General features: G+C 37.7%; 3 protein-coding genes across 3 annotated transcripts; 1 reads left to right on the forward strand and 2 right to left on the reverse strand.

The window, feature by feature from the left end:
- Positions 1 to 158: 158 nt before the first annotated feature.
- Positions 159 to 4,611, reverse strand: LOC145205886 (GPI inositol-deacylase-like). The gene is made up of 5 exons (XM_080078484.1): positions 4,498 to 4,611; positions 4,264 to 4,425; positions 3,725 to 3,874; positions 1,174 to 3,500; positions 159 to 801 (listed from the first exon to the last, which is right to left on the reverse strand). The coding sequence occupies exons 2-5, from the start codon at positions 4,402 to 4,404 to the stop codon at positions 558 to 560; spliced, it is 2,862 nt and encodes a 953-aa protein (XP_079934610.1). The 5' UTR covers positions 4,405 to 4,425; positions 4,498 to 4,611; the 3' UTR covers positions 159 to 557.
- A 1,938-nt stretch (positions 4,612 to 6,549) lies between these two features.
- Positions 6,550 to 9,064, forward strand: LOC145232275 (uncharacterized). Its single transcript, XM_080096860.1, has 3 exons — positions 6,550 to 7,441; positions 7,643 to 7,759; positions 8,135 to 9,064. Exons 1-3 carry the CDS (start codon positions 6,586 to 6,588, stop codon positions 8,869 to 8,871), a joined length of 1,710 nt encoding a protein of 569 aa, XP_079952986.1. The 5' UTR covers positions 6,550 to 6,585; the 3' UTR covers positions 8,872 to 9,064.
- Positions 9,065 to 9,131: 67 nt separating this feature from the next.
- LOC145239331 (uncharacterized) lies at positions 9,132 to 12,347 on the reverse strand. The gene is made up of 6 exons (XM_080102643.1): positions 12,181 to 12,347; positions 11,727 to 11,831; positions 11,155 to 11,314; positions 10,666 to 10,813; positions 10,122 to 10,267; positions 9,132 to 9,782 (listed from the first exon to the last, which is right to left on the reverse strand). The coding sequence occupies exons 1-6, from the start codon at positions 12,334 to 12,336 to the stop codon at positions 9,652 to 9,654; spliced, it is 846 nt and encodes a 281-aa protein (XP_079958769.1). The 5' UTR covers positions 12,337 to 12,347; the 3' UTR covers positions 9,132 to 9,651.
- Positions 12,348 to 12,357: the final 10 nt, after the last annotated feature.

Below are 12,357 nucleotides of genomic sequence, written 5' to 3' on the forward strand. Positions count from 1 at the left end.
GTATTACTATTTAGCATAAGATTATTATTGGAAACATAAATGACTTACTCAATTACAGTTCGGGCATTAACAAATGGAACATAAAAAAGTATGTTGTGTTTTGTTTGCAAATCAAAACTATTTCAAACATTTGGGCCATTTCAAAACTAAATACACACTTAGACAAATCACTTTTGTTCGTGTGCGACCGTACATTCACACAAGATCAAAGATCAACATTGCAAATGTTCAGTTCAAAAACTGCAACAAATTTCAAAAACAGATTTGTAATAATTTTAATTGTTGTTAAATTGTAAAAGATGTAGCAACTTTGAACAGCTACATTATCTTACAAATATCTTCTATTTTTGATGTTATTTTAGACCAATTTTGAAACCTAGCAAAAAGCATATCACCCGTACTCTTGTTATTAAACATGTTGTGTTACAACTGAGATCAAAGTACTGCATTATGGAATTACAATATCACAGACATAATGCAACAAAATAGCGAAGGGTGACTGATTGAGCACAGCAAAACTAATTAAATACGGACATCTGTCACTTTGTGACAACACATCAAATAATTTGTGTAACAGTATGTAATCCAAGATAGGCCAAAATAAACCAAGGAGCTCGATGAAGGGAATGGGAACTGAATACAACCATTAGAACCATAATAGGAAATTTAAACCACGATAATAATCTGAGCTTGGAAGTTTTGATCCCATCATAACCAGGGAACATGGATTGAATAATGAACAGCAGGGATGCAATTGTGGCTTGAAGGATCAGTGGATCTCTCGGCAACTTCATCTCAGCTCTGAACAAAAAACACAATATTTTAAGTCAGTGAAGTTGTACAGTAGCAACAAATGAACACAGCCAGAACTGTGAGCCAAAATTAAATCGAAACAAATTTAACATAAAAAGAATATTTGGCATTGTGTTTTGCATTAAAATATTTTAATGTTCTATTTAACATTGCCATTATCAGGGTTCATAACCATTCAATGCAGGCAGTAAAGATAAATGAAGTTAATTCCACAAGCAATTCTTTTTTATGTGATTAGACAGACAATTTTGTAAAGTGATGGGCCAAAGTTTTACAATCCCGATGCATTTAAATAAGCAAAAAAGTGTCATTATACCTTTTCACAGACATTTATTGCAAATTAATTAGTTTTTTCATAACCTGAAGTTGATAATCAGGACACCCAGGGAAGGCAATGAAAAGAGAAAGAGCCACAACCACAAATGAAGGAGGATGCAGTTAACAGAGAAGCAGTCTTCTTCGGGGCTAGTACGATCAGGTTCATTTGTGATTGGTCTTTCTTTCTTGGATTCTTCCACTTTTGAACCATCAACGTCAGATTGTTTGTCACCAGTTGCACCAGTTGGTTCAGCATTGCCTTCTGATCCATCTTGTGGTTCTCCATCTTTAACTTCTAGATCAGACGGCTGTGCTTCATCAGACTGTTTTTCAGGCAAGGGGGGTTTCTTTGCTGGATTAAGCAGAGCAGTTTTTTTCAGGAAGCAAACATTCAGGAAAGATGCAATAAACATGTACAGGAAAGCAAATGAGCTGCACTTACTTGTGCACACTGCCAGCACCAGTGAATGCAAAATGAATTTAACCATGGATGAATCTTTAAGACTACCAACATATGGCAGCTTGTATAATCTAAACAAAATTGGGCTAACTAGTAGCATTACTAAGGTGAGTATGACTCTTATTACAGCAAAAAGCTCAGTTGCAAAAAGAAATAAAAATAGTGGAGCAAAGTTAAACCACTGTTGGTTGTCCTGCTCCAGTATAATCATATCAGGTCTTGGTAACATTGACACAGCCCAAATGGCGGCAAATGTGGGCTTAAAATAAACAGCCTTCAACATGCTCATAAAGGGTTGAACTTTGTACGGCTTTGAAGTAACTTCTACAGCATCAATGATTGCATAGCATGGTTTTCCTGCTTGCACCTGGTTAAGTTGAAACATGAAGGTTTGTACAACATTGGCTAGCACATATACAGGCAAAGAGACTCCCAAGTTGCGGATAATACCTCCAAGCACCTGAAAAAAATCAACCTTTACTTCAAGACTAAGCGGATCAGAAGAATCTGAATAAACATGCAAAACAACTGATTGATTCATGTTCATTGGGATGCTGTGTAATGAGGCAACTACACTGTTTTCAGCATAAATGGTTTGACCGTCATCCCAAGGGACCTGCACTCTTAAGTGCTGTGTCTCAAAACTGCCATGAACTGTAAGCTTAAATGCCTGGTAGATATTCTGGAAACCATCTAGCTTGATTTGATAGTAAAATCTTGAGGCCGAGGTGTCATCGGTTATGTCAAAAAGGTAACCTTTGTTCCAAGTCCACAGGTTCGAGAATACATGTGGGACTGGTACTGTGGTAATTTTCTCAAGATCTGAGAGGCTGTTAACATCAAGAACTTTGGTGGGTGAAGATTTTGTCATTGGATAAATGATTTGTGTAAAACCCTGCTCCTTAAGCTCAACAAGGTCTAAGTGTATGATTCTATATTTAGGTGTAGAGAATGCTTGGCCCGATAGATCAAAACCCTCTGTGCACTTTGATCCTTTATCCATTTTACAGGCAATTATCCATTTTTCTCGCTTTGAATCAGTGCGACTAACAAAGTTAGGTGAATTGGTTTCAACAAGCTTGTCGATAGAAAAAGTAAAATATGTTCCCTGCCCAGCAGCATCCTTGTCAAATGACCAAAAGTATTCATCCACTTCTGACCAGTGGTAAGTTGGTGAAAGTCGAACTTTACGAGGTGAATCACTTTTAGGGATTACTCCTGAACCCGGATTTTGCCTAAAATGGTAATTCATCAGTCTTGTTCTCTTAGTAACATCACTAGTAAGTTGTTTGGTATCGGTTGAAAGCATGTCTACCAGGAATCTTGCAGTAACCAATACAAGCTGATTACACCACACTATGGTTTGATGTTCGGTGGATACATGGACTTTTGGTACTGCAGTAGCCAATGTAGAGTAAGTATTTTTGCTGCTATTCAACGGCAATCTTGTTATAGCCTGTGGTACCTGGTAATCTCTTGGACCACCACCAATGGAAACAATCGAAACATCCTTTAGCCCTGCAGCATGCACAAGCCAATAGCAGTTGACCTTTTCATAGTACTCAGCAATATACTTGTCTACATTTATTACCGGTGATAGATTTGGGGTTGCTAGCATAATAATTGTGCTTATGGATCTAGGGTCAAAGTGAGGTAATGTAAATACGCCCCTTGCTATGATTCCGCCCATCGAATGGGCTACAACAGCAACCGATCTTGGCCTTGGATCAGCTGTATAAAGTGAGAGGATCTTTTGGATGCAAAAATGTAAAAAGTGGGTTTGTGCTTCAAGTGTTCCTCCATAAAATCCAACCAGTTCTCCATTCAAGTCAACAGTGAAGACGTTAAAATGATTTACACCTGGTTTGTGTATATTCTTCCATAGCAGGACAGAACCAATTGAGCGAGCCTATGAAAATATATTGACTTTTAGTCATAGATAATGACAGTGGTGGGTTTCAGATTTTTTGTCAGTCAGTTTTATCACAAAAGTCATATTGCAAAAAAGTCCATTGACAGTAACCAGTTTGCTGATGGTTCTATTATTCTATAGAACAAGCTGAATCCAACCACTGGATATTGACTTCAGTTTTATTGGCAATTATGAGTATTTTTCAAAAATTTATTCTATACCTGTTTGTAACTACCTCCATGACCTGGGATGTAAAGTACAGGAACCCCATGTAACTGCAAGTTTTTCACACGTTCAAAATATTGACCTTCTCCATACAAATAAAGATTGTATTTGGAAAATGCAGATTCGATATTTGGATCAAGTGGAACCTGGGTAATATAAAACTTTCATTTCAACCAAAAATACTATAGATTAAGTGTTTACAAATTTAACATCAGAAACAATATATTTTGCTGTGCAAGCATCAAAGTTGTTTGAAAAATGAAATTTAAATAAATTATAAAAAAGACAATCCACCACACTGCTAATATTTTTTAGAAAACAAAGTTTGAATGAATACAAATCGTTGTAAAGCCACAAATGTCTAATCAAAACACCACCAGTTTATTTTTCTGTTGCATCTCGAATAATGCAAACTCTTTATAAAGCGTTTGGTTTAATTTGAAACAAATTAACTTAATACAGCAACTATGCGGAGATGGCATCAGTAGTAATAGCATAACGGCATTGTATAAACATACTTCAAACCCAAGTTTACCTTGGCATATTGTGGATATTCATACATGTATGTCATTACACATTTATCTTCTTCAGTGTCGAATCGAACTGTGTAAATTCCGATGCAGAGAAACAGCAAGATCAGTGAGTGAAAAAACTTTTGGCCGCCTGAAACCGCCATTACCTTTGTATTTTCCTACAACTGCAAGTTTCATAAAAAAAAATTTAAACTTTCGAAATATGCTTGAACAAAATGCTGTTTCATGTTACATACTTTAAACAGCACTTTACGGGCACAGCCTTTCCTCTTTACATGTGGTTTGAAATCCATTAAAGCTGAAATGTCTTGAAAATGAGTATTTTATGAAAGCAGTTACATCAAACAGTACAATTAGTTTGTTTTCGAGTCGCTTTATTCTTTTTTTTAAATGATTTCGCATGCTCGTATTTCTATAGAATTCGTTAAATTATGACCCACCCGGCGTTGCAACGTGGTAAATCCCCCAAGGTATTATCAAAGAACATTAAAGAGTTTTTTCGGTATTATTTGATGAATTTGATTTGGAATAAATCACTTCTAAGCAAGCAGAAGTCAGAGCATCATTGCATTTCCCAAAAATGGACATTAACACAAAACTTACATGACCGGATGACGAACCTCGCAGCGAATAAACTCTAATTTGAAGTCAAGATGGTTTTTGTAGCGAAAACCGATCAAAATGTTTCGTTTTATTGAGCTAAAATCTTTTGCGATTAATTTCTATTGTATTAGCATGTACAAAAATCCGCATGCAACAACACAGCTGTTAATAGAACAACTCGCGCCTCGCAGCCCCATCAATTTGAAATTATTTCGCCTATTATTGATAAAGTTATCCCTACACTGCAGGAATCACTGTGAAATTGGTGACAATGCAGACACAAACCGATTGGAAGTTAATGGGAGATGTACAAAATATTTAAATTAATCTGAGATAAATAAGTCTGACGTATCAGAGTACACAACACTGAATACGCAACATTGTCCCGATGTAACGTATACAAATAGGTCAAAATCTTCACACGAGTATGAGAACCAATAAAGAGATCACGTTACGTTCAGGTGTTTTACGTTATCTTCGACAATAAACAAAAAAGTGTGCGGGGACGCGTGGCTCCCATTGTCATTATGACCCATAGCTCGTATTCATAGTTGCCGTTGATAAGGAACCATTTCCATCATTTATTGCGGAGCAGGCACTTAATCGTAACAGAGTGAAATATTGAAGATCGCAAGATTCGAAAACAATTGTCAACCATGGCATGCGATCAACCAAGTCAACCCGATGTAAGTATTTTAGATTTAAAGCACCCACCAAAACGACGTGATTTTAAAGTTAGCCTACTTGCATATATGACTTTTGCATCCTTATAAAGCGGGTTAAAGAACGAGCTGTCACTGTGACAGCGTTTTTACAAAACAGCTCAAAAAGAAGAAAATATTTAAAAGCTAATTTTTAAGTTCTATTGTCCATGTACGTTTTATTCTAATGGTTATACAAACACTCAAACCTCGTTGGAAATCTGAGTTGTGAATCTTGCGATATTTTGCAATGTTTGGTGTTATAATCAGAATCCTAGTAAATTGATTTTGAGAATCATTCTTTACTCTGTTACAATTCCTGTAACAATTTCATGTCATACAAGTTTGGAGAAGTTGGTTTCAAGGGTAAAATCAGTCATAGCTATCGTATAACAAATATACAAATATAACAAAAGTCATAGCTATAAAATTAACGAAAAGCCTAATTGCGGACAAACCTGACAAAAAAATGATTAATTTTCAGTTGCGTGAATTTGATGCTGATGATATTCTGTGTGACCCAAACACAAAGTCAAGTATTGTGGGTTCTGGAACTTTCGGAGTGGTTCTTGTGGGAAAACACAATAAGCTCAACAAAGTCGCTGTTAAAGTCATGGAATGCAAGGGCGGAGTGCTAACCAAAAATCGGATGAAAAATGAGTGAGCTGCACGTGTAGATTGGTTGTAAAAACAAATATTTTGCAACACGCAATGGTATACCAGTTATATACTTACTATAGTTAACGTTTAAAGATTTGTTTTAAAAATGTATAGAAAGAAAAGTACCGATTCGATTTACTGTTGCACAAAAAAGCGAATCACGTGATCAAAAGTATTGTGCTCATTGTGTGATAAAACAAAGCGGGTTGTAAAAGACGCGTCGTTTTTGTTGTGAATAGTAACTGTGACGCTAACGTTTTATTGGCCAAAGGTTTACTGTCGAAGTATTGTCTTTCACTTTTCTATGTTAACTTTAGCTTTAAAAAGTGCAACTTGGATTTTATTTTTGTTTGCAGTGTCATGAAAGAGCTTAAAAAGTTGCAGGCCGCCCAAACTGAAAACGTAGTGAAGACATATGGATGGTTGACGCTGCCGTGTGGCATGGGAATTGTCATGCATTATTATGAAGGTGGTAACCTCAGAGATTTCCTTCTTAATGACAAAATCACTAAAGGAATTCCACTCCGTCTTTGTCAGTTGATAGAAACAGCAGAGGGAATAGCTTTCATTCACAACTTGCCTGGTCACAAATTAATACATAGCGATATTAAACCCGACAATATCATGCTTACAAGAGATCTTCATGCTAAACTTGCTGATTTCGGTAGCTCCCAGCTGGCTGCTGCAACTGGATCAACCACTTTAGAAGTCCAAAACGCAGAAGAAGATATTCAATTTACAGCTGTTTACACCGCTCCAGAAAAACTTGAAAACATTACTATGAAACCCAAAAGAGATCATGACGTGTATGGGTTTGGCTTAGTTATCCATATGTCTCTTACTTGCAAAGCGCCTTATCCGCCAACTCATGCAATCGCTTTGTTTCATGCAATCACTCAGGGCCAGCGACCAGCTTGTGATGCGATTGATGGTTTAAAAGCAAGTCTCGACAACAACAACGACAAAGAAGCAGCCGAAGTGATGGAAAAAGAAATGAAAAGATGCTGGGATCACAAACCCACCAATCGCCCAGCTATAACTGAAGTTAGAGACAAATTTCAAACGGTACTTGACAAGAAAAACCCAGTAGCAGTCCTGGAACAAGTAATAGGCGCTGTGAAGCAGATGCATTTACCAGAAGCCCCTGTCAATCAAGATACGCTCGTCCCGCTTTGTCACTTTTCACCACGTACACGAACATTTTTGACGCCTCAAGGTAATAACAATAGGTTTAAATTTAAGAAAACTCTACAAAAGTGCGTGGGTCGAATCCCACCGCAGATAAAATGTGTTGAAATATACTTTAGGTTTATGAGGAACAACTTCCCTAATAGTAAAAAGCTCCAATGTCCTGTGACTGATTCTTAATGAGGTAATCTGGTACGTTACATTTAACACTGGTATCTGTGTATCGCAGTATGGAGCAGGCCAGAAAACAAAATCGAACCTTCCAGTGCTGAACCTGACCCCACGCCGAGTTCACGGGCGCCACAAGTTCAAATGGAATATGACGACACACCACTACATCAACTAAGTAATTTGGATTTGCATTAAGATTAAAATCCCACTGCTTGCGAAATTGGCAAATCTGCTTTTAAATCCCAGTGGTAATAAGAAACCGTACCGAGCAGTTGGTTTTGATCACGTGTTTGTCTCACCGAAACTATTTGGGGATTTCCATGTCGCTTTACCGCCACCACACGACAAAACAGTAAACTAAATCTGCCAGTAGCGCTCATCGCATGTCATAAATCGAACTTTTTTGCTCTATTTCATCATACAGCAATGTTTTTGCTAGCAGCGGGTATTTTAATAAGAGTTTGATACAAATGTTTTTGACTGGGCCCTTTTTCACGATTCTGCTTGTTTTATTTACTTATTTATGTTTATATGTTCATGTACATTTCAGTTAAAAGCAACGAAACCCGTCGGTTGATTCAGAGTTACTCAGATTCTGTGAAACGGGGAAAATATGATGAAGCAAATTCAATAAAACGGCAACTTTCAAGGTTAATTGAAGATCAAGTCAAACCCTCAGCAGATGAATTGAAAACTTTTGCTGTAAACCTACGAAAAGCGAAGAAATATTGCGAGTCGATCCTGTTCTGCCATATTGCATCAGATTTTTATGCAAAGCAACAAAGTCCCGACGACGCCGCGAAAGGTGTGGAGGACTGCGCGTGGGAACTGAAAAATACAAAGGAATCAATGGCAGATAATCATGTCACAAACAACACCATTGTGCGCAATCACGTGATCTCATTGATATCTGAAATGCGACTCCTGATTTTGTGTTTGCCAAAAGTCGACGACAGAGTTCGATGTTTATGCGAGGTGTCGTGTCTTCATTACAAAGAGGTTAGCCTGACGGATTCACTCCAACGGAAAGAGGAAACTATCAGGGATGCATTAGGATTACTGAAACGCGAGTTTGGAGATTACGCCGTGGAACACGACGTCTACGGTTACTTGTTGAACAACCTTGGAGCTGTCTGCCAGGAAACATCACGTGATGAGGAGGCCGTGAAATGTTACGAAGACGCAATTGATGCGTTCAGAAAGTGTGGGCGTTTGAACGAGGAATGGCGTCAACAACTTCTGGACAATTGCGAAATAAATTTGCAGTTTGCCAAAAAAAGGCGTTGACATTAGTTGGAATAAGATGATGCATGTATTTCACTGATTTGTAGTATTTGATGGTTTGCTTTTGTGTGGTAGCTATCTCGGATTTCAAGTTTATGCTTTGTTGCTTATCGTAAAATTTAAATAAATCGCTGTTGTCTGATTTGCAATGATTTTGTTCGCAATCAAAGAAATGTCTTAAAACAAATAAAATACATCGACCAATATAGTGGTTTTCACCCTGAAGTTTTTTCGAATCAAGTTTCAAATATTTTCCACAAAAATTACCGAAACAGATTTTATTTTGACTTTCAAAAGCATGTCACAGCTTCATATTTTGAAGGACGAAACATAAAAAACATTTTTTTAACCGACAAGTAGAGGGTAAAAAGCTGGATATATTTTGCACTTTCTTGCACAGTGGTAGCGATTACAACAAACAGCTGAACGACAGGTGTACGTTTCAAAAATAAAACCTCGAAATACTTGCACGGTTACAACACTAAACCTTACACCAGTGGTCGGCAGCCGCCGGTCCGCGGCCCGGTACCGGTCCGCGAAGAGTTCGTTACCGGGCCGTATAATTTTTCAGGTTAAATGCTATAAAACATTTTGCCCATGTATCCCGGGCATGATAAACTAATTTAAGCGTTTTTATTGCTATATATTTGTAGTTTTTTGAAGACCGGTCCGCGATAAAATTTTAGTTTCCAAACCGGTCCGCAGTGCAAAAAAGGTTGCCGACCCCTGCCTTATACACCAACGTAGCTTAAATCACAGTGAATCAACGAGATTTCACAACTTTCAACCGCTGATATAAAAACCATCCTGGTTGGTGTAGCAGAAAGCGTGGTGTCTGTTTTCGTTGCATCTCTGCGCAACAAGTAGACGGGGAAACTGCTTCGACATAACTGTACATCGACCTCGCAAAGGATCTGGATTGGATAAAAAGTTTCTTTAAGTAATGTTGTTAAGCTGAAATGTTCTTAAGTTTAGTAAACTGTTATAATTTGGAACATGTGGATGTCATTAAAGTAATACGTTATTGGCACAGCACATAGTTTGGTCAATACACTGAAAATATACGCAGCTGTCGATGTGCCTCGATACAGCGAGTGTTATGCATACATTTTATAGGCCTTTTATTCAAAATATTCACAAAAGAAAGTTTGATGATTGAGCGTTTTTTTACGTGCGTTAACTATAGGGTTGACATTTGCAACCAACTAAATTTGTTGCCGAAAAGCCCCTATATGAGTGACAAATTTAAAGACCTGTGCGTAGAGCGCCGTTTAGTGGTAACAAGGTTTCCCTCTCTTCAGTTCTGCCATCCGTCCATTTCCACGCACCACCAGTGAGTTTTAAACCGGTCCACAATGTAGCGTTTGTATGTTGCGGAAAAAGATCGGTTTGCAAAAACCTGACAATTAAAACTAGTTATTTTCAGCCAATATCTCATGGACAAACCTGCAAGGTTGTATACTATAAGAATTACAAATCTTTTTGTATGTAAATATCAAATCTATAAGTTATAAGTCTTATGTATCTGTGTCCATAAAAGTGTGTTATAAATACGTATGGAGTACTGGGTATTTTTTTTAAATGGAAGAGGGAAGTGTTTATTTGCCACACAAGTGGACCCAATTGAAACATACTACCGCACAGTTACACCAGTCTAAAAGGATAAGTGGAATTTAACCGTCGAATTGACCGTCTTCTGAACTATCTCCTTGTGGTAAGCCAAACTAGACCCAAAACTCTACTTTTGGTGGGATTCGAACCCACAGGTGAAACTTAACAACGGGAAATTTGAATCACCTGTAATTTTCATCATTTTCAATGGCATCGGACACAAGATCAGCCGCCATATCTTCGCAGTGTTCTTTCGCTTCTTGCCACGTCAGTTTTTCAGCGCTTACGTAAAAGTACTCATGCTCTCTCTTGTACCACGCCAAGTCACGAAATTCTGCACACATAGAGGGGTGAACATACGTTCATACTGGAAGCAGATCTGAAGCGTTCTTACAGACCAATTTTTCTGGTCTGTGCCTTGCCATGTGTTAATGCTTGGGAAACTGGTTTGATTACATACCGTTATAACCCCCTCAATAACCCAGGCGTACAGAGAAGGGTGTTCCAAAAATCTGTCCCAACTAAGCTCCGATAAAAGCAAATATTAAGTGTGCGGCTATTTACACTGTGTTGGTTTAATGCGTTTTGAAAAAGGTGGTTTCAATTAGTCTTTTGAAGTGTAATTTTAATTTATTTGCAACCAAGTCTAACAAAAAATAACAATTTCTACGTTACTTGTCTTTTGACGAAACAGTCGCTCCCGCAAAGACTTGATGGTCTTTCTCAAACAGTTAATATTTTTTTCCGGCTCGCTAAGAATCGGTAAGTTTTCTCGATAACCAGACCGATATGATGTTTGTGATTTCCTTGTACCTTTGAACGAAGACTTTTCCTTCTGTTGAATAATTCGGATAATTAATTCAAACTCTATGTGTAGAAGTATGTCTGTCATTGCAGCCGGTAAAGCAAAAAAAAAAAAAACTGTTTGTAATTATAATTATAATTATAAACTGTTTGTAATTAAATCTTTCACAGTTTGCCATTTTTGGGGAACGGTACGACGACGATGCAATACAGCAAAAACCCTCCTTTTATGAACCTGTTGCTTTTAATGGTTTTCAAATCAGAATAAATAGCTCTACCGAAAACACTTCTACGCAAATTCTTGTTCCTATCGTTTGTTGTTTCGGCATAAACGTGGTGGTATTTTGGTCAATAAGGTTGATTCAGATTAGGCGATGCAAAGTACATGCGGTCATTTACATTGAATCCTTGTTTACAAACGTTGGTTTCAGCTATAACTTTACCTTCGGTTTCGTTTCTTTTTTGTTTTTTATGCTCATCGCGATGGTTGGTTCCGGGGGCAGGTTTACCTTTTTCGGCTTCCTCGAGCTTCTTCGATTGTTCTTTGGCTGCAACAAATCATTAAGTACAGTTGGTCATATTCTATGTTTGACTGTACATCTTTGCAGAACCCTACAGACTGGTTCTTTGCCTTCATTAGTTATATATAGGTTTGCCATCGACATGAAGCCCAAAATAAGGGTAACTGAAAAAATCATACAAAACGAAACTAACGTTTTGGAACAAATCTTTGCAGCAATTCCATGTTCGTAAAAAATACGTGCATTTACTTGTAATTGTAACAGGGATTTGAATTGTTATCGTGGAAATCAAGGCAGAGTATGCACTCGAGTCACTGACGAGGACAAATATTAGAAATAAGGACGGTATGGCAACTCTGGTTAGTGGTTATCCTACCTGCCGTGGTCTACATTGAGGTGGTGGATGAGGTACACATTGTTTGGGTGGAGGAGGTCGGTGATATTGTGCTTGTTCCTGAACATCAATGAAGAGCAGAAAAGCACCGAGTCCAACAAATATGGCGATTAACAGCTGCAGAACTATCTGTCCCATTTGTTAGGAAATAGTACTTAC

Source organism: Phallusia mammillata, chromosome 1, assembly GCF_965637545.1.
Source record: "Phallusia mammillata chromosome 1, kaPhaMamm4.hap1.1, whole genome shotgun sequence".
In the NCBI taxonomy this organism is placed as follows: Eukaryota; Metazoa; Chordata; class Ascidiacea; order Phlebobranchia; family Ascidiidae; genus Phallusia; species Phallusia mammillata.